The sequence below is a fragment of the Osmerus mordax genome, chromosome 14 (assembly GCF_038355195.1).
Source record: "Osmerus mordax isolate fOsmMor3 chromosome 14, fOsmMor3.pri, whole genome shotgun sequence".
Classification (NCBI taxonomy): domain Eukaryota; kingdom Metazoa; phylum Chordata; class Actinopteri; order Osmeriformes; family Osmeridae; genus Osmerus; species Osmerus mordax.
In genome coordinates, this window is record NC_090063.1 from 466,906 (window position 1) to 490,103 (window position 23,198).

The window sequence follows — 23,198 nt, forward strand, 5'->3', positions numbered from 1 at the left end:
AGCAAAGCATAGCTCTCATAGACAAGGATGAAAGAAGAAGCGCTTTGCTTAGAGCTGACAACGTAGTTGCGCAGCCAGTGTATGTTGTTGCATTGTCATTTACAGCTTTTTATTTAATGAGGTTGCAAGTGAAAAACTGCGGAATTGCAAACACAGACAGGGAGAGACAAGCGCTACAGTTAAACATATAACGCTTTACCCAATTTAGTTGTATTGCAGAAGGAGAAACTGTTTCCTAGCAAACATGGGGAATAGGGGGATGGAAGAATTGATTCCTATGGTGAACAGAATGCAGGATGCTTTCTCCTCCATTGGTCAAAATGCCACACTGGACCTACCTCAAATCGCTGTTGTCGGTGGACAGAGTGCCGGGAAAAGTTCGGTGTTGGAGAACTTCGTGGGAAAGTAAGTAATTTAGTTTTCCTGTGCCTGAACTTTTTTTTCTGAGTAAAGCCAGTCTACCGCAATTATTTTTTGCATCCAAACCCAGCACCATTTGAGCCTACCTTGTCGTAAACCTCAAAAATAGTAACGACACAATTGGCTGTCGATTTTGTAAAACCTCCCCTAGTAAAACTCTTGAGGAAGTCTTGCCATGTAATTTACTCATAATAGCAAAAGGGGTGGTTTGTATCATTGATAAAATAAGAAAGTATGTCTAATACCATGGACATGCAATTGTAAATGTCCTAGTGACACAGTAAATGTCTCCTGAATGTAAAAACGGCAGTATTTTATTTATCATGTAAATTGTCTATTCAATATGGTAACGATTTAACAGTTTAAAATACAATTGTGGAGTATTATCTTATAATGTGTGCATTGTTCTGATACCTGGTTAAAAAAAAAAGAATAAGAAAGCTTTATATGGTTGTTAGATAGATTTGGTCTTTACTGACCTTGGGATACCGAAAGGAATAAAAGAGACAGGATATACACATTCTTTGATTTGATTTAACTATGATCCCAATCACTCACTGCGCAAAGAAATCCTTCAAACTGTCTTTCCTGATACTGTTCTAAGATTTCCAAGACCGAAGTTTGATATGGCAAGCCTCGCAATAGCAATTAGAACAAATGTTTGCTGTAGTATTGACAAAAGGAGTGCTGACTAGCTGACAATCATGTAATCTGTGTTTGCTATCTGTCTCAGGATTGGCTGCCATCAGATGGAATTTCTTGGTCACACACACAAAACCCCGTACTTGAATTTGGTTTATATGAAGAATATCTCTCTCATTCTCTCTCTAATCTATCTCACACACAACACAAAAGTGTTTATTTGACACTACCCCACCCTGTTTCTGTCTGTTTTTCCTTCTACCCCCCGCACACATAACCCCTAACCCTAACCCTAACCCATCATTTAATAATTTATCTCTACTAGGACTTAGTCTGTTGCCCTTCAGTAATCCTCTTGCCGTCAATCCTTTTTACTTTCAATAGAAACAATCGTCACTCAGAGAAATACAGAGGAGGAAAACCTTCTTTCAATCTAGGCTTCGTTCTCATTGCTCTGTCCCTTATCTTTCATTGTTATATCCTTTTCTCTCTTTCATTTTCTCTTCTTCTTACTCCCCATGGGTTTAATTAGCTGATCACCTGCAGGTCTGGATGACACTTACCAGGGACTAATAAGTGGGGAAGTTGCATTCAACCAAGACCATATAATTTAGTTTGTTTACTTAGGTTTACCTATTGTACTGAAATCAGCCATGAAATTTATATTATGGACCCACTCTCTTTATTTTTGGCTCAGAGTTATACACCATCATTAAAGCATAAATAGTGTACAAGTATGTACTCTACGCTCACACTATGTCTATTGCTGTATTCCTCTTGCAGGGATGAAGTGAAATGGGGCAGATTTTATATATACTTTGCTTTTAACTGTGTTTAAAATGGCTTGGGTTAAGGAATAAAAGTCAAGTAATAGTAATAGACATGTAGGAGTAACAGTGAGTGAACAGAGAGCATAGTGGAGAGGGATCTAAGGTTGTCCTGACACTACTCAACAGGATTATCTCTAATCTATTTAAAGTCCAAAGCATTTTAACAACACGCAATTTCATTGGTCCCTGTTGTCTGATAAATCTGGATGTTCCGGGCAGCTACATGCTATTTTATTGGTTATTTCACTTCAAGACAGTAACTGTGGTTGTCCACATAATCAACAACAAGCAATCTCATATTTTTAGCCAGGAGACTTCCTAGATAGTGAAATAATCATGCCATCGCACCATGTCTGTAATAGTTGAACAAAAAATATTTAATAAAAAGATATACATTATATAATATGAAACTATACACTGTATGATTCATGCAAGTTTTAAATGCAGCCTTGTATTCAAGGAACAGATCCATGTTCACTACAACCGTTGTAGAAATTGCCCTGTTATTGCAGAATGATCATGTGGGCTTCTGTGTTGCTTACATTCCCTGGAAATCTCTACTATAATGTGAGAAATCTCTATCTGTCTGTGTGTGTGTGTCTGTCTGTGCAAGATTTATAGTGGGATTGTAGGGCAATGATTGTTTAACAATTTGCTTGAGAACCGGGCAGCGTGCAAATTTGTAGTTTTCAGAACTCAAAGACGTGCGTTTTGAGATCCCCAAAAAATTATGGTAACACTTTATTCAAGTCCTATGCATAACGCATTATACATGCACTCATAATTATTTACAATAGTTAGAATTGAGTATAAGCAGTTATTGACACTTGCAAAGAATAATTTCTTGTGATGTTGTATTACCAATACTCAAAATGCATTATATTTATAATTGTAATGACAGAGAATGTACAGAAATATAGTGCATTATGCAGCATTATACTTATCAATACTGTGATATATTTAACACTAGAAGCGCCAAGCCATTTTCCCTACTCTACAGACAGGGGCATTGTTACTGACATGTAATGATCGCTAGATGGCGCTTGTTGCTAGCCTGGTCCTAACCAGACTCTCGTACATTTCATTTGTACAGAGAGTCTGGCCTCGCTCCATTGACAAGCGTTGACTTCCTTGTAGGAGGGTACTCTGTTGAAGTTTAAAACTATTGGATCTGCCCGCAGCCACTCTGATTTGCCATAACCAATCGCTAGCGTTCGCCTTAGCCAATTCCTTCACCACTACTGTAACAGAGCTATCTGCCGTAGCTGGAAAATCAAACTGTTCCCGAGGAGGGCCACAACATCATGGCCACCAACAAAACTCAGCAAAACTTGTTCTTGCTCCGGCTTTAGCTTATGGATATTCGTCAGCGTTGCTACAACGGACCGAATGGCTTCGGTCGTATCTTTCTCCGCCGCCATTACGGAACTACAACACAAACTAGCGCACAACATCAACGTCATCGTTCTCAGCCACTCCCTCTGTTTGCTGATTGGCCGGTAGAAAATTAACCGGAGACATCTGACTTACGTACCTCATGGCCAGACGTAGTACAGAAGCAAAATCAAAATTGAGCGGAAGTACGTAGGAGGACAGAGCCAGGCTAGCTTGTTACAAGGAGCAAAGACACAATCTTAAAATGAACGTGCCTTCATCAATCTGTCATTCATTTCTGTGTTGTTAGTTTGTGATTATTTCACTACAGCAGTGGCGGCTGGTGAAAATTATTCTAGGTGGGGCTGTGAAATATATTCAGTCAATTCAGTAACCATCCTATTACAATTGAACACAAACTGCATGATACAAGGTCTCTGTGAAATAGTTATTATTTAATTAATGCACACAGCTATAGGCGAATGTCCACATTTGTGGACTATAAATATCATTACACTCAGTTCAGAAATATTAAAAACCACGGACATCTGGGAACTTGAGCCAGATGTCTCCCTGGTATTATTAGGAAACACAACACAACTATTACTGTAAAACTAAATATTAAGGATTTATAGAAAAATTTAACACAATCAATTATCTTTGATAGAACGTACCTGTTCTTATCCACTTATTCGCTGTTTCCTCACCCCAATCCGGTAACCTTCGTCCAGTTACATAGTGATATTGTCTCTGCCTAGCATGGCTAGCTTGATTGTATTCTCCATGTGTGCCTTTGTGCACTTGTTTTGTTTTCTCAGATACATGTTTAATGTCCGTAACTCCTGTAACAGTCCATGCTGTATCTGTTCCGAATGTTATAAAAATCAAGCACGGGAAGCTAAATAAGGCATTGATATGACTGCATCCAGCTAGCCAGGCCTTTCTGTTGTAGCTTACCAATCGTGGGAGAAACCTCTCGTGTATGATTTAGCTCTAATCTTTTCGCCTGTTGTGTAATTTTGATTTCAGGTTGATCTGGGCCAAACTCTTTTATTTTTATTTTCTGACAGAATTTGAGAACGGCTGAAGTCCGGTCTGGAGTCATTCATTTTCAATAACGTTAAGTAGTCCCTACAGTTGCAAAATTACTTCTATTCACCTTATTCCGGAAGTCACGATGGGCGTGGCCATCCGCGTATTCTCATTTCCGGTTTAGATACTTTCCGCTTTATAACGGTACTAAAAGAGAATGTCTTAAACAGGCTCTGGTACTAATTTAAGGCTAATAGAGATGCCCAGCGTCAACTGAGCATTTCGTGGCTGCCGTAACAGCTGGAGAAAACGGAATCAGACCCTGTATTATCATTGTTTTGACCATGGAAAGAAGAGGTCCGAGTGTTGTGGGCCGACATTTACTTTGCACCGACCTCCAACCAAAGTTGAGGATCTGCGTCCCTGGCTGAAGGCGCTGAATTAAAAAAAAAACACTGAAGTTTCCTTTTGTCTGCTCATATCACTTGCAACATAAAGTGTGTAATAAGAGATAAACTAGCTATATTTTACATTTAGTCATTTAGCAGACGCTCTCATCCAGAGCGACTTACAGTAAGTACAGGGACATTCCCCCCGAGGCAAGTAGGGTGAAGTGCCTTGCCCAAGGACACAACGTCATTTTGCATGGCCGGGAATCGAACTGACAACCTTCAGATTACTAGCCCGATTCCCTAACCGCTCAGCCACCTGACTCCCGTCAGTTTTAGTATGTTTTAGTGTTCTCAATTTATGATATTAGTAGATACAAGATTATAACCAAATGTATAGGCATGGCTGTGAGCAAAAAATCTAAATGTAATGTAAAGCTTTAGCAATCAAATTATTTAATAGATGCATCTTTCTAATTGCCATTAGATAGGAGGGAAGATTACTAGTGCACACCCTATATCATGTAAGTTTTAACACGTTGCATAAAGCTTGTACCAAAGACCCTCGATGAAAAAGTTGTTACTATTTATTATTACAGCACAATTTGAGTAATTTTTCACTCATACATTTGCAGTTTATGGCTAGTAGCAGAGACCTGATGTAAAAACTAGAGCCTCAAGTAGATAAACAAGAAGCTAACGTTCTACTGCTAACAATGTTAGCTGGTCGGTTTTGCGGGGGAATCTCAAATACATGTACTGACTGTAAAATTTATCACACAACAGAATTCTATAGGACCTAAGCTTTCAAACAAGGTATAGCAAATGCATATGCCCTGCAGTGAAATCATTACAACATCTTATGTTTGTGGCTAATGTAACGCCTGCTTATCGCAGCACAGCAGAGCGCAGAGCAGCGATCTGACCGGCAAACAAATTATATAAACACTTAAAAGTTTCAGGCCATCCAGTGAAAGGGTGTATTGTTGACTTGTTGTAGCACACAAACATAGCACATCTGGCACAAATCCACCTAATTATTTAATATTTTAGCAGCGGGACTTCTCGGCAGTTCTCCATTGAATAGAATGACATCCCCGGTAAACCGGAAGTGCCATTAAAACGGAAGTGCAAAAATATGAAAAAGTGGGCGGGGCAGAATAAGGTGAATAAAGCCGCAATCAAATCTTGCTCCTGAGCACGTTTAAGCTAAAGGACTTGTTGCTATTACAGCATGTCCAGAATAAGCTTCGAAGAACCGAACAATCCAAGATAATGACAAATCGTCAACAATCAAATCCAGCTAATTGAGTTAGCAACGTACGAACAACAGGCCCCTGTTATTGACAAATCCTTAACCCTGATCTGTGCAGAAGCCAGATGTTAAGAGAGACAAGTCTGCTGTAGAACTCATCACTTCCCCGAACAGGTAGAGGACTAGAGACTACTACCAGAGCCTGTTTAAGGAGAGCCTGCCCACTCCCTATTAAGCCCCGTTGTACCGAATTTTGTTGCAGTTCCACCAGAGTTCCACTGGGAGTGATCGCGGTCAAGTGCAAAATGAATGGGAGTCTATGGAGCTAAACGGCTACATTTGTCTCTTTCACCTGATTGTCATTGATAACTCTCAGATTTGATTGTAGTTTTTGCATGTTCAACATGGATTATAGGTCGAAAGTTGAATGAACGAGTACTTATGTCCTTTCGATTTCTTACAGGGTGAGTCGTTGTTGCCCATAATACGCTAGCATTCTGCTAATGAATGCTGATTGGTTAGTGAAGGACTGACTACGACCAGAGATCCCGCTTGATGGCATCCGAAGTGTAATCAGAATGTCAGAGCATTAGCAACAACATTAGCAGGCCAAAACTCTGTCTAGCATGTGTATTGACAAGTAGAGCCTAACCTGTCAGCTGTGTTGTCGATGCGTCGAGAGAAAAAAGGAATTCAACAGAGCTTGCCGTAATTCAGTATCTCTGGCCGTACAATATGTATGACGTCATTGACATTGTAAAAGGCTTTTTAGAACAAAAAAGCGACAACAATTTTACACCCAGCAGTGTATATTTGTTTTGCCTCCCCTTTCGAATTCAAAATGAAAATTACTAGAAAAAAAATTATATCCTGAGAAAAGTGGATTTTGAGGGGTATAGCTCCATAGACCTCCATTGATCCATTGATCCAAGATGGCGCCGATGATGGCTGCCTCGGTCGTTAGGTGCGCTCTTTTTTTGTCTTGTTTTGTCTGTTAATTCAGTGTTCTGCCAAGATTTCCATGGTTCTCTAACAAGAGAGGTACTTCTAAACATCAGGACTACAACTCCTGTGGATTTATTTCCCACTTTTCTGCTTCCAGCGGCAGAATTAGTGGGAATTATAGTCGAAGCCTTTCGCTTTGTCCTAGCAGCGAAGCGTCGTAGGAGAGGCAAACGAGCCGGTGCTCTGGTGCGACTCTGTCGGCATGGGGGACGCACAGCGTTACCGGGGATATTTCTCTCCAACGTGCGTTCACTGAGCAACAAACTGGATGAACTTCAGCTACTGGTGTGGAAAAACAGAGACTTTTATTCATCTTCCGTTTTGTGCTTTACGGAGACATGGCTGAGTGAACTGATCCCAGACTCTGCGCTACAGCTAGCAGGTTTCAAACTGCTGAGAGCGGATCGTGAACCTGTGCTCTCTGGCAAAACGAAAGGCGGTGGTATTTGTTTTTACATTAACAGTGGCTGGTGTGAAGATGTGACAGTGATTCTGCAGCACTGTTCTCCTGATCTGGAATCATTTTTTATTAACTGTAGATCTTTTTACTCGCCACGAGAGTTTGCATCATTCATTCTGGTTGGCGTCTACATGCCTCCGCAGGCTAGCGTCAACGAGGCTCAACGTGTGCTCGCCAGCCAGATACTGAGTGTGGAGCATGAAAATCCGGATTCCTTGGTTATTGTGCTAGGCGACTTTAACAAAGGCAATCTCACTCAAGAACTCCCAAAATATAGACAATTCATCAAATGCCCTACCAGAGAAGGAAACACCTTGGATCACTGCTACTCTACAATCATCAAAGCATACCATGCGGTCCCCCGAGCAGCACTGGGTCACTCTGACCACGCCATGGTCCACCTGATTCCTGCATACAGGCAGAAGCTAAAGCGCTGTAAGCCTGCTGTGAGGACATCAAAACAGTGGACCAGTGAAGCTATGGAGGATCTGCGGGCGTGCTTGGACTGCACTGACTGGGACATGTTCACGACTGCTACCAATAGTCTGGATGAGCTCACAGAGGCTGTGACATCATACATCAGCTTCTGTGAGGACTGCTGTATACCAACACGCACCAGGGTAAGCTACAACAACGACAAACCCTGGTTTACAGCTAAACTCAGAAGGTTGAGGTCAGAGAAAGAGGCCGCGTTTAGGAGTGGGGACAAAGACAGTTTCAAGGAGTCGAAGAACAGGTTTAGCAAGGCGGTGAGGGAGGCTAAACGACTGTACTCAGAGAGACTAAAACACCAATTCTCTGCAAACGACTCTGCTTCTGTCTGGAGAGGGCTCAGGCAGATTACCAACTACAAGCCCAGAGCCCCCCACTCCACTAACGACTCCCACCTGGCCAACGACCTGAATGAGTTCTACTGCAGATTTGAAAGACAATTGGACAGTCCTGAACTACCCCTTCCCACCCAGGAGGCCTCCCACCTCCCCCCCTCTACAGTGACGACTCTCTCCATTCAGGAGGGTGAAGTTAACAGACTTTTCAAGAGGCAGAATCCCCGCAAAGCAGCTGGCTCGGACTCTGTCTCTCCAGCCACCCTCAAGCACTGCGCTGACCAGCTGTCTCCGGTGTTTACCTACATCTTTAACACCTCCCTTGAGACATGCCATGTGCCAGCCTGTCTCAAGTCCTCCACCATCATCCCTGTGCCCAAAAAGCCAAGGCCAACAGGACATATTGACTACAGACCCGTCGCCCTGACCTCTGTGGTAATGAAGTCTTTCGAGCGCCTGGTGCTGGCACACCTTAAATCCATCACTGACCCTCTACTGGACCCCCTGCAGTTTGCCTACAGAGCCAACAGGTCTGTGGACGATGCAGTTAACATGGCCCTCCACTTCACCCTACAGCACCTGGACTCCCCAGCATCCTATGCCAGGATCCTGTTTGTGGACTTCAGCTCTGCCTTCAATACCATCATCCCCGCCCTGCTTCAGGACAAGCTCTCCCAGCTGAACGTGCCTGATTCCACCTGCAGGTGGATCACAGACTTCCTGTCTGACAGGAAGCAGTGCATTAAGCTGGGAACACAAGTCTCTGACTCCCGGTCCATCAGCACCGGATCACCTCAGGGCTGCGTCCTTTCTCCTCTGCTCTTCTCCCTGTACACCAACAGTTGCACCTCCAGTCATCCGTCCGTCAAACTCCTGAAGTTTGCGGACGACACCACCCTTATTGGGCTCATCTCTGGTGGAGACGAGTCTGATTATAGGTGGGAAGCAGCCAACCTGGTGACCTGGTGCAGCCAGAACAACTTAGAGCTCAATGCTCTTAAGACAGTGGAGATGGTTGTGGACTTCAGGAGGAACACAGCCCCACTCACCCCCATCACCCTGTGTGACTCCCCAGTCAACACTGTGGAGTCCTTCCGCTTCCTGGGCACTATCCTCTCCCAGGACCTCAAGTGGGAACTGAACATCAGCTCCCTCATCAAGAAAGCACAACAGAGGATGTACTTCCTTCGGCAGCTGAAGAAGTTCAACCTGCCAAAGACAATGATGGTGCACTTCTACTCAGCCATCATTGAGTCCATCCTCACCTCCATGACCGTCTGGTACGCTGCTGCCACTGCCAAGGACAAGAGCAGACTGCAGCGTATCATCCGCACTGCTGTGAAGGTGATTGGCTGCAATCTGCCTACCCTCGAGGACCTGCACACCTCGAGGACCCTGAGGCGAGCAAGGAAGATTGTGGCCGACTTCTCCCACCCTGGACACTCCCTGTTTCAGTCACTCCCCTCCGGCAGAAGGCTGCGGTCCATCAGGACCAATACCTCACGCCACAAAAACAGTTTCTTCCCTTCCGCTGTTGGCCTCTTCAACAAGGCCAAGGGACCACACTGACTCTAATGACTTCCTGCTTAAAACACACAGCTTTTTGCACTGCATTACAAAATTGTATCTTGTACATTTGTATTTTTTTTAAATATTTTTATATTGTAATTTACGGCAACTTATATTTTATTTTATTGTATATTTAATTCTATTCTAATCCCACTTAGTACTGCTAGTTTATGTACCCTTAGTATAGATAGTCCACATATTTAAATTTTAGGTCCCTATATGTTTATTGTATGCACCTTCCTGCCAAAGCAAATTCCTTGTCTGTGCAAACTTTCATGGCGAATAAATCCCATTCTGATTCTGATTCATTCTGCACTCGACCGTTAGTGCCCCCATATGGAACTAGAGTGGAACTGCAACCAGTTCAGAACCCGAAAGTTTCCCGAGAGTGGGAGTTCTCCCCATATTAGACATTCTCTGCTACTACTACTACGACTTTTGAGCAAGGTCACATGCCGCCCTATTTTAACCTTTGTGACTTCTGACTGCCTCAGCTTAACATGATTGGTGCCGACATGTATGACAATGTTCTTGCACCTACCATCAATGTGTGCACCATGTGCCTTAGCTCTGGCCTTTGCCCTTGTGCTAGCCAGCACCCTAGATTAGCTTCTATGTCGGTAGCTCTGGCCCCAGGGCCGTGTACTACAAAGCAAGTTCAACACGTCCAAGATAAATTCTCGTTATCTTGCTTCACTAAGCCTAACAATCGCAATCGGGCTAAGCAGTATCACGACGGGTTATCAACTCCTTAACTCAACCCAGGATTCCCCACTTGAGCGACGAGCACGTTCACATAAAAAGGGCCGTGTTTGCCAAATACGACCAATTACAAACATGGACAAGCCTAGAACGCCGTACTACACAAGAAGAGCAAACATATATTTTACACAAATAGGCTAGCCACACTGTTGCCACTTGCAATATGTGTGAGAAAATTGCAGACTCTGAACGCTGTCCTACGATGCTCTAGTCAGTCCAGTAATGCTGTGATTGCAGGATCACAAAACATCTTTTCATCAAATCAGTCATTTGCAGTCCTTGCGGTGAAGTCATTCTACTCAGAGCCACATAGGCCATAGGTTGGAAGACACAAATTTATGTTTTAATGTGTTGTCATTCCTTGGGCTTTGTGAGTTGTACATGCAAAAGCCAACCTGATGGGAAACTGCCTGCGAACCACTCCTTTTTGTTTCTGGTTTTCCTCTACCCTCTCTATGTACACCAAGTTGCCAGCATCACCAGATGAATACCGATACCCCTGTCCTGCATTTGGATTGTCCAGCACAAGCCCAAGCGAGTTTATAGTTGTAGCACCATTCGCTCTCTAGGCGAGTATTCCAGCAATCTTTGGCAAATGTCCCATTAACAAGCCCGTCTTCCACATCTACGTTTCTGGTGATCATGATACGGGCACCTTCAGCTGTGCAGCGGGGTTTGCTGAAGGATATAAATACTTGATCTATAATCTAGTATTGTTGACGGGACACTACTTCAATATTGGGGTTAGGACACAGAGGAAACCTAGGTTAAATATGTAACAATCAGTCGTCTGAATTAATTCTTTCCAAGTGTAGAGCGGATCAGATAACGTGAGGTAATAGATTACATGAGTTTAAAATGATACACAATGATTTATTGAAATAAATGGGACTATCATGAACAGTAATGGATATTGCCATTGGTTTTAGTAAGATTTGTAATGGCTAACAAATGTAACGATGGGGACAAACACTGTAACAATAGAAAGGACAGGAGAGAGAATCAGGCCTTATCTTGAATTTCTGCAATCTCGTGGTGAACTAATGATAGTCAGTTCACATGTAGTCAATCAAACAAGCACAATGCAGTTTGTCGGTGTGTTTGAAAGCGGTTCCATAGTCAAATGGGTCAGTGTAGTGAGATCACAAGTCTTTCGTAAAATATTTATAGTACAATGCTGAGGTTCTTCCTTTGTCTCAAACGTATTTAGCAGTTGTTGTACAGAGACTTATCAAATTAATCCAGAGGAGAAGCGTTGGCGACCATTTGTCACTAGTTTTTATAATCCAGAGAAAAGGGGGAGTGTCTTGATGCAGGTAAGACAGTTCATTTGTCATTTCTTGGCTTGGGTGTGTCTAAGATAGTTCACAGATGAGTGTGAACTGCAATGCAACTTTAGGAACGATCTTAGAAAGGTTTATACCTTGCATATACTTCAGAATCTATCTATACAACATTGATAAATGTATAGATTTTGTTTTGTTACAATAAAGTTGATATCAAAGTTGACTGACGGATGCTGAGTTAACGGTCCCCTCTGTCCAAGTTCATATGCGGCGCTGCTGGCACACCTGGAGGCGTGCCCGTACTGCCCTGCTCCGTGCCTCGGGCCGCTCGCAGCGGCACGCCATCAGACGCCACGTCTCAGCACCTCAATACGCCCCCCGGTCAGAATGTTTGTCTGTCTGCTAAAGATCTCCCACTCAGAGTGGAATCCAAGAAGCTTGCCCCCCCCGTCTTGTTGGACCCGTCAAGATCGAATCAGTTGTTAACCCTTGTGCTGTCCGTCTGAAGCTCCCTGCCTCCCTTCGGGTGCACCCCACCTTCCATGTGTCCCTGCTCAAGCCTCTGACAGTCCTCTGTCTCCGCCTGCACCTGCTCCCCTGCCCCCCCCCCCCCCCCCCCCCTAGGGCTATGGTCCGGACGAACGGTCCTGGATTCCTAGGCCAGATTCTCGATCCGTATAACATGAAAAAAATTAGTTACAACAAAACATCAAATACATCACACAGAAAAAAGATAGAAGGGTAGCACGGAATATCACACATCGATCCTTATCATCCCTTAAGTGTCCTTCAGCAGTGTAGTCCAATGTTTTGTACCATCATAACCGTCCGTCAATTCCTTTGTTCTGGCGAGCAGAATACTGGCAAGGTTTGGCCATTTCTCTGCGCCACTCCTTGCGGGGCAAGAGATGTTAGGTCTGGCATTCCTCCTCTGGTAAAAGCCCTTGAGGCTCCTCTCGAAAGATAAGGCCATCATATGACGTGTCATAAAAGTCAGTTCTCTAACTCAGCAGCCTACCATGGAAGAACTGGGTTGATGAATTTAGAATAGTGTTGAGGTGGACTCTGCTACAGCTGCTTGTAGCATGTCAAGCAGATCTTCCTTTGAAAGGATGGCATTGCTTATTCATCAGTCCAGTTTTAGGGTCTCTTCTATAGTCGTCAGCATCTACTGTATGTTGATGATGTTGGAATGGAGAACAGACACAATTGCGGCATTATCAGCCTCTTTGTTGGTGGAAAAGATGTGTAGCACGTCATTAGGGCAGGGGGCGATGTCTGTCACAGCCTGATGAAGCAGAACTTTGTCATCATTGCTTAAAGCGTCCATCTTCTGCTTCACTCTGATTCTATTCAAAAGCTCAGCAAATGCAACGTCATCTCTCTGTCAGTGTCATCATTTGAAAATAGTCTTTCCAGAAGTCATCTGTATCTCCCTCAAACACACCGAGTGGTTTACTTTTTTCCAGTGGGGGGAGCTGATAAAAATCTCCTACTGCTAGAACCGACATGCCACCAAATATTTTCTTATTGCCTTTTATTTGCTGTAATCTCCAGTTGTAGGTGAACAAGGGCTTTGAAATCATTTACACCTTGTCAATAATGATGATCTCAGTTTGATAGCTGGGCCCTCACTTCATCTATGAGATTTCCAAGTCTTTGGTAAGGTGGCTTTAAGCATCGGGGCAAAGTGGTTCCTGTAAATGCATTCATTAAAATGGTTGACATGGATTTGTCCATTTCCTCGCGTAGTCTAGGGAGTATTTTTGTTGCCTCGGCATAAACACACTTTATGAGGTTACATTTCTTGTGGCTGTGCCACCAGTGACAAAGTAAAAGAAAGGGTCAGGATTTAGGCCATGCACACGGTTAACGCACCACTCACAAACCAAGTAGAATGTGCAAGCTTGCGTCCGGTTGGGGTTTTGATAAATTTTGAGAACTAAATCCGGGCCCACTTGTGGGGGCTTTACAGTACATGAAATCCCCCCCAGTTTGCTTATGACGCTTTAATTCCGGAACATTATCTTGTTCATTCTCATGAAGTGCTTCTGCTTGTTTTTGTTCTTCTATATTTTCCAACTTATCCAACTCCGGGGCAAAGGTGTTGTTTAAAGTCGTTTAAGACTTTTTCCACTATTTTACTGTGTTGTTCAAACTTCTGTTGGTTCATTTGAACAATTCAGGGTATCTCCAGGTTTAGGACAGTAAAAGACTTAAGACCTTTTAATACCATGCAGAATGACATTTAAGACCAGTTTCATTTGAAGAATTTTGAACAATACCACCAATTACCATCCTTATGGAATATTGTTTATTGATATCCAAAAATAAATTGCAACAGGTCTTTAAGCAACTGACTAAACATTAGGCAGTGACAGTGACCTCCTTGAAAGCTTTGATCTCCCATCGTTTTATCCCCATCAAGTTTTTAAAGTTCTTACAAAATGTACACCGGAACTTGTACACACTGCCACTAACTTGTTCTAACAACGGTGTAAAACTAGGGTTAGGCCTATGTAACCAATTTTCATTTAATTGGCACTTCCCCATGGTTAAATCAAAGGACACACAGTTCTGGCTATATTAACCATCAGTGAGTTTTGTGTTTAAACTTACATGTTAACTTTTATTTTGTAAATATGTAACCCTCGTGTTTCACATCACAATGCTGTGAATTGTGGGCAATTACCTTAGCTAAAGTCTGCAAAGATGCAGATTCAAGAAAAGGGTGCATAAAGGGATTACAATTGACAACTTTTTATTGTGGCTGGCCGTCACATATAAATCAATGTATGGGAAACACTGTACATAGCCTAATTTAAACTTATGGCAATATGGTAGTTTGTGATGTCAAATGTTTAGGCTGATTCTACATACAATAAACAAAATTATAAACGCAACACTTTTGTGCTGCAAAATCCATCCACCTCACAGTTGTGGCATATCAAGATGCTGATTAAACAGCATGATTATTGCACAGGTGTGCCTTAGGCTGGCCACAATAAAAGGAGAAATGTGCAGTTTAACTGTATTGGGGGGGTGTCCGAAAACCAGTCCGTTTCATTGGATTCCTTAGACGATTCGATTGGACTCTATGACGTCAAATTCATCATAAAGATTTTTACGCCATTATGAATTTTCTGTAAAACCTACTTTTTCAAACTCCTCCTAGGTCGTTGCTCTGATTTTCATGAAAATCGTACTAGATCATCTTCAGACTATGCCAACAAAACGGTATCAAAATTGTATCGGTAAGTCAAACCCTTCACAAATAACGCGCAAACTATTTTGACAAAGAGCACGCCAAAGCGGACGTGAGGCCGCTTTGGCGTGCTCACGTCACCTACTGGTCAGGAAATACAAAAGATCTATCTATACCTGTCTAGCAGTATAATCATAATGGTAACGATAATGTTTCATTCTGAGGGGATTTTGACATGGCAGAAATTCAAGTGGCACTGTGTAGATCTGAATAGTCAAGATGGCGGTTTCAATATAATTTATTTAGTTTGTACAATTTAAGAATTAACAGAGTACTCTGGACCGGTCATAGCGAAAGACATGCAGATGTAACCTACAGGTCGTCCGAGAGAGTGGTGAAGAACAACCCTAAAACCCTGCCTTATATAAACTTAGAACAAATGGTTCTTCTGATGGTCAATCCATCAATATCGCGGTCTCTGTGATTGGCCAGCACTACTCAGTGACAGTTTGACTCCACATCAAGTGTCCCACAGTTCTTTGATGCCCCAGCTCCCTCTCTAAAGAAGGAGATGGTTAATGATACACAAACAGGACACAGGACACAATCTCCTTGGCCAAAAGGTTAGGTCAGCTCGCTCAACTGAGATAACAATCTCCCCCAACCCCCAGACCTAACTAAGACCCTCTGGCTCTTAGTTAGGTATCATAAAACAACACCATAAATACCTTAAGACAATCTGAATGTCCATTCTACAGAGTAAACCACACCACAGAGCCTCAGTTTCTTACATTAGTCTGTCTATAACAAAGGAACTTACTTTTTACCGCTTAAAGAAACATAGATATTGTAACTATGTCAAAAACTGCCATAACAATTTCTACTCAAGAAAAGCCAGAATTTTGACAAATCACAAGATTGGACTCTTTTGATTCTGTGTGGCATATCAAGTCGTAAAATATAACACTTTCTCACGTCGGCCATTTTGGGCGTCGGCCATTTTGAATTGTCTTACAATTATATATTTACTGAACGCATTGGCTTATCATAACATAACTCAGGATACGTCTTTTGCACAATGCCATTAAGGTAATCCAAACGTTTTGTGATAGCGCCACCGTGTTGCCAAAAAGTATAATGCCATTTTTTAAAAGCGATTTTTTTTAACAAGTTTTGCTTTGCTTCTTTAGCTACTTAATTTCCCTCTTTTGTGCTGCTTGGCCCCTTCATTGTTGCTTGCAGCTATATTTAGGGTTCCTCCGGTAGGAGGAAACCTATTGTTTTGTCAGTATTCCTATTATTAGGGTTCCTCCGGTAGGAGGAAACCTATTGTTTTTGTTAGTATTCCTATTATTATTATAATTGTTCCTCTTCTCCGTGAAATGGCTCAATAGTTAAAAAAAGTCCTTGACTCGACTTTTTCAAATTTGGCCCAATGATACAACAGGTCACTCACTACTCCCAGACCGCTAATGACCGCTACGCCCATAGGTGCCGCTATAAGCCACGCCCCAAGTCTACGTGTATCCCCAGGGCCCCATTACTCCAAAGTGCCTGTAAATTGGTAGACATGCCTTATTTCTCATGGGGAACAAAAAAGCCTCAAGGACCAATAAGGTCTGCCATGATAGATTTTGCTGTATTGTCCAAATTTGGTACAACCTTTAAACCACTTCTCATGAACCATAGATCCAATCGACTTGAAATTTGTTACAGATGTGTAGAATACATGTCTTTATATAGGGTGACATGGAATAAGAAATGCAATACAAAATGGCTGAAAGGGGTGTATTTATGTAAATGTCCACATTGCCTCAATATCTTTGTGTCAATAAATCTAATATAATTTTGACTGATGGTTTTTCAAACCTAATAGGGTTAAAGATGTGGTGGCTAGCTTCCTCTAGAACCAGGTTGTGTTTTAAGAAAGGCTCGGGAGAGGCTGAGTTCAAGTTCAGATGCAAAGTCTTGTTTATTGACATCAACAAACAAGGGACACATTCGCTAGGTTGCTCTGCCGTGAGCCAACCTCCCAAACATGATTTTCAGCAAGCAATTATACCCCACAGGACATCCCATAATTCGTCACATTGAACCCTAGCATGTGTGGAAAACTTTCAGTTATCGATCTGAACAGTGTATGTCAGTTTGCCTCGGTCCCAGAAATCTGGGCCTATTTGTACTAGCCGTTCAAAGTCTTCCTATCGTCAGTTAAATATCTCACTATCTGGTCAGCAGGACCCACTCAGGATCCTTCAATGGAAAATTTGTCTTCGTATGCTAATTGTCTGTACTCAAATATGTAATGTTCTCGTTATGACCTCTGATGCACGATGATTTCTCTTAAATGATCGTGGAATCAATAGTGCTATTTAGGTTTTATGCTTAGTGGCCTATAGTTTAAGATAAGCTCGTTCAGTTGGTAGTTTTCCATCTAGTTCCCTAGATATGCCTAGAATGGGGTGTTTTATCCAGTTTTTGGCCCATGACAAAGATGACATCACTCTGAAGTACCATAAACAATTCAGTGTTTCCCCTACGTTTACATAGACAGAAATGGGAGTCAGGTGGCTGAGCGGTCATTGGTCAAGGCACTTCACCCTACTTGCCTCGGGGGGAATGTCCCTGTACCTACTGTAAGTCGCTCTGGATAAGAGCGTCTGCTAAATCACTAAATGTAAATGACACGCCGTCGTGTAAATAAGATAAATAACATAAGGCCATTTAGTTAGGAAAGGTAACTTTAAATGACTTATTTTGTGATCGGGCGCTATATATATATTTATTTTTTTAATCTATAAAAAACTAATTAAAAAAATGTCATTATTATTATTAACCTGACCTTCCAGGGTGACATGCAATAGGGGGTGGGGCACCCCCCTAATATAATGGTAGGGGAAACACTGCAATTTCACCTTGGTATGTCAAAATATGATTGAATTTCTCCACAGCGCACACGCTCCAAATTCTCACAGACTCATCATGCCCCTTGACACTAGGGTGACCACCTGTCCTGCTTTGCGTTGTGTCGCACAGCATTTTCACCCCTTGTCCCGCACGTCGCATTTTGAAAATGCTGTGCGATACAGCGCAAAGCTGGACAGGGGTGATCATCCTACTTGACACACACGCTAGCTTGGCGAGACGCACACACATCCTTTCTGGAAATTGTGGGCTGACCAAGCCCCCACCCTCGATTTTAGCTCCTGTTTCATTTCGCTTCCAATCGCAGCTCGCCGTTACTAATATAAATTCTTTTTCGGCGGCCATTGTTGTTTTCAACTGGAATCGCCTGATAGTGTTGGAGGCAGCCACGTTCGGTAAGTCCTATTTTTACACATTTCAAGCTAGAATCAATGATTGGGTTTGTGAAAGTACACTACTCTTGAATTATGGTGAAGGTTTGAGCACTTTTAGACCTTTAGATCGTGAGTTTGAAGTGACGGAAAACCGAACTCAAAAAGTAGCTGGCTTTTTCCCTGTGTTTATAATTAGTGAATCATTTTGCAACACCATATTAGTTGATATAATTGAATAAAAGATTTTACTACATTAATTGTAGACTACGGTGAACATTTATAATTATTTTTTTAATATTACTTTGGAGGCCTACTTTACAATTATTCAACCTATATTAAACCTAACTACACAATGTTGGTAACGAACGACCTTTCCATGTGGTTACCCTGATGAAAACAAATGAAAATAAACGGATTGATCTGTTGAGCTAACATGCCCGTAGTTGTGTTGTTTTGTTTGTTTGAGATAAACGAGTTGTCATGCGTTGCACGTAACACACACGCGTGCAGATATAGCCTACCGAGAGAGAACCCCAAAGTAAATTTCTAAAATCAGCGAGAAATTCCAGGAGATGGACGACATCAAATTAATTTTCGAAGTTGAAAACCACAGGGATTTGTATGACCCCCAGCACCAATTTGACAAGGACAACGTAGATAAGGATCAATTCTGGGATTGAGCCAATGCCATGTTTATGTACCATGTCAGCGTAAAGGAAAGCTCAGAGTATCTGAAAGGCTTGGTGACCGGCGCGGAGAAATGCGGGTCTGGTGTGAACAGCTTTGAGCCAGTCGTAGCCGATCGTAGCCGATTGTGGCGTGTCGACAAATTCGACCAGCTGCCGAAACGATCGCTGCAGATCGCAGGCAATCGCGCACTTCGCAGCCAGTGTGGCCTGTTCCATTTGATAACATGGGTGCCGAAAGAAAAAAGGCGGTGCTTCGCAGCAGATCGCAGCTAATCGCAACCAGTGTGTCCCAGGCGTCAGAGTCAGACTCGACTCGGTCACTGGCAGTGTGTAAACAATTTTGTATTTGACTAAATTTTACTCCAAAAAAATCAGGGAGGACTGCTTTTTGTAGACAAGAGCCTGCTAAAGATCTCTGCCAGTATCTCGGATGTTTCAAGGCGAACCCGTTTCATTTGTCATATGCTCTGAGAAAGCGACCTACGTTAGCCAGGTTAGTTTTGCCAATTTCACTAGGTCAGGCTATTTAAAGGTAGCCTGGCTCTGCCCTCCTACGTACATCCGCTCAATTCTGATTTTGCTTCTGCACTAGGTCTGGGATTTCGGTGTATTAGTCGGTTTTTGGAAAGAACATTTTTGTAGGTCCAATCAGCGAACAGAGGGAGTGGGTGAGAACGATGAGGTTGATGTTGTTTGCTAGTTTGAGTTGTATTTCAGTAATGGCGGCGAGTCGCTGCCGAATATCCAAAAGTTAAAGCCGGAGCAAGAACGATCTTTGCTAAGTTTTGTTGGTGGCCATGATGTTGTGGCCCTCCTCCCCACTGGGTTCGGGAAAAGTTCGATTTTCCAGCTACGGAAGCTAGCTCCGTTACAGTAGTGGTGAAGGAGTTGGCTAAGGCGAACGCTAGCGATTGGTTATGGCAGATCAGAGTGGCTGCGGGCAGATCCAATAGTTTTAAACTTCAACAGAGTACCCTCCTACAAGGAAGTCAACGCTTGTCAATGGAGCGAGGCCAGACTCTCTGTACAAATGAAATGTACGAGGGTCTGGTTAGGATCAGGATAATTTAAAGGTCTCTGACAGTCAGAATCACTGTTTACAGGCAAAGGTCGAGCTGGTCTTTGGTCAGCTGTGTATATTGACCAGTTTAGAGCTAAATACTCTTGCCAGAGCCTGGAATCAAACCAGCGTTTTGAGTGACTTTGCATGGGTCTCCAACACATTTGGATTCAAGTTCAAGTATTGCCACTGCATTTCACAGTCAAAACTGAAGTCAAGTGTAGAAAAAGCTAAATTTTTCACAACTGACATGGACCCTTTCTTCACTTTTACAGGTCTGGAGGGTCATGCGGAGGCCTGCTCAACAGAGTACAACAGAGGATGCTGAGAGCAACAACAGAGGATGCTGAGTGTAACAGAGGATGCTGAGAGCAACCCAGACCCCTTGCTGGACTACACCTCTCTAGCTGGACAGCTTCTCTTCAGCCCTGACCCCAGGAGAGCTTTATCCAGCTGGCCTGCCCTGCCTGCATGCCTGCCCCTGCCTGCCAGCCCTCCAGAGACAGTCACCCCACAGACAAAGTAGCTCTGCAGACTGCTTTTATGAGGACATTGATGAAAAAGGACAAACCAAAATGTTTTTGTTTGATGAAAGTCTAAATGTTTAATCCTTTCCATGTCCCAGCATGCCAAGATTCTGACTTTAAGTGTCTTAAGTGATGAAACCACTTGATTATGATCCAATGAATATCCAATGATTATTCATCTGAATAAAAAACACTCAAGACAAGTACTGCTTATTGGATGATTTGTGCTCCACATCAATACATCTCACACATTTTCCTTTGTTTCCATGGGATTCATGAGCTTTTGGGTCTGTGGATGCACTTCCATTTGGCCAGATAGGGAGTCACTAAATCCTCTTTTCACAGGGGCCTGGTGTTTACATCTTCCCCCCTGAACATCCTCCTCACCTTATACTATAGAGTAACTGACCTCATCACCTCCCAACACTGAGAATAGCTCAATGGGCTGGGACGGTGTCCTACAAAGTGTAAGGTCTCAGGTTCAAATCCAGTGATCAGTCTTTGGGCCTGTCATCATTTTGTATGTATGTGGAGGCCACATATGTAGTTATGCAAATTTGAGACCATAATAGCTATGGAAATAAGAGGGAATGCACTTAGGAGGGTGGCTTTGTCCACATACAATATTATTGCTGGGCCTACATGAAAGTTATAGTCATTGGACTTGTGTGGGGAGGGTTTGACAAGTGTGATGACTATATTCCTCCACGGATACCATGGGCTTGGACATGGAGTTGGACCAGTTACTATTCACTTTGACTTGATGGGTGTGATCTGTAAAGAATGAATGGCACCATGCAATGGTGAAGGGCTATAACCCAGGGTTGATTGTAACTGGTGTTGGAAAACACATGAAGTAGGGCAGAATAGAGGAACTGGGCAAAGGGTGCTGGTGTGGAAAGTCCCCAAAAACTGTGTAGAATGGGCAGAAAATGTTAGATAGCATTGAATCGATGCCCAATTGGAGAAGAAGCCATCCCTTACAAAAAAGAAGTATACTTCAAGTTTATTTTGTAAGTATACTTAGTATAAAAAGTACACTATTATCATGTTACTTAAAGTATACTAGCAGTGTACTTATTTTTGTACTAAGTAAACTGAATTGGCCCACTTTTTAGGTCACTTAGTACACTTTAAAGTACACTTATAGAGTATTTCAAGGTTATCAAGTATACTTCCTAAAGTACTTCAAAGTATACCTTGGAATACTCTGAAGTAACCTGTGTAGTGCACTTTCAGTTCATAAAGTATACTTCCCAAAGTACACCTTGGAATACTCTAAAGTAACCTGTGTAGTGGACTTTCAGTTCATGAAGTATACTTCCTAAAGAGCCTCAAAGTATACTGGGCAATACTTTTAAGTGCACTTTCAATTAATGTAAGTACTTCAAAAAGTAAACTTAATAAATTAAATTTTGCTATTACTTACTAATATACATTTAGTCATTTAGCAGACGCTCTTATCCAGAGCGACTTACAGTAAGTACAGGGACATTCCCCCGAGGCCAGTAGGGTGAAGTGCCTTCCCCAAGGACACAACGTCAATAGACACTGCCGGGAATCGAACCAGCGACCTTCTGATTACAAGCCCGACTCCCTCCCTGCTCAGCCACCTGACTCCCATTATATATTATAATGTTTAGGAGGCCCTCAAATGCCTCAGATTATAAGTCACTTAGCGAGAACAGGGGCCCTTGCAAAGTTACACTGCAATTTCTTAGCTGAAAGAAGCTATTCACTGCGGAAGCTTTGATGTTTGAAGAATCCAGCTCTTCTTATGAAACGTAACAGTAATTTAAGCCAATGAGCCACGCTATCTTCATTTTTTCACGTCGTTATTTCGTTCTTCAGTCAGTTTGACAGTATAACCTTCAAATGCATAATGCAACCCTTCTGTCTGCTTCTTTCTCAAGTAGATTTTTCTTTTTTTCCATTAATACTCCAATTGATAATTATTAGTATAAGATTATAGGGCTTCAGAATGTTTTGGCAGTAATTAAGGTTACAGCTTCAGTACCAAAAAAGATTCAATGTGCAATGCATAATAGATTTTCATAGACATGAATAATTAGAATGAGATGGATCTAAAAAATGTAACCTGTAATGTACTTTCAAATTATTTTGACTGTTTTTGCTGTATAATAATAGAAAACGTACATCCAACTCCAGAAGAAATGTATACCATATAAGAAATGTATACCATTTTCTTTTTCTAAGAATACTTCTTAAAAGTACATCAAAAGTGAACTATTTTCTGAGTATACTTCTTACAAAAGTGAACTATTTTCAAAGCATACTTAAAAGTATATCAAAAGTGAAATATTTTCAAAGTATACTCCTTAACAGTATATCAAAAGTGAACTATTTTCAAGAACAGGGGGGGGCCCCGGAGCCAGGCCCGGGGGTGGGGCTTGATGGCGAGCGCCTGGTGGCCGGGCCTTTTCCCATGGGGCCCGGTCGGGCACAGCCCGAAGAGACAACGTGGGACCCCCTTCCAGTGGGCTCACCATCCGCAGGAGGGGTCATGGGGGTCGGGTGCAGTGCGAGACGGGCGGCGGCCGAAGGCG

At 42.5% G+C, this 23,198-nt stretch overlaps 1 protein-coding gene across 1 annotated transcript in view; it reads left to right on the forward strand.

Moving 5' to 3' along the window:
• The first annotated feature begins 244 nt into the window (after window positions 1-244).
• dnm1a (dynamin 1a) overlaps window positions 245-23,198 on the forward strand; it is a 313,554-nt gene continuing 290,600 nt past the window's right edge. Inside the window, exon 1 of the mRNA XM_067249828.1 lies at window positions 245-405. Within this exon, the coding sequence (XP_067105929.1) occupies window positions 245-405 (161 nt within the window). The remainder of the gene's footprint in view (window positions 406-23,198) is intronic.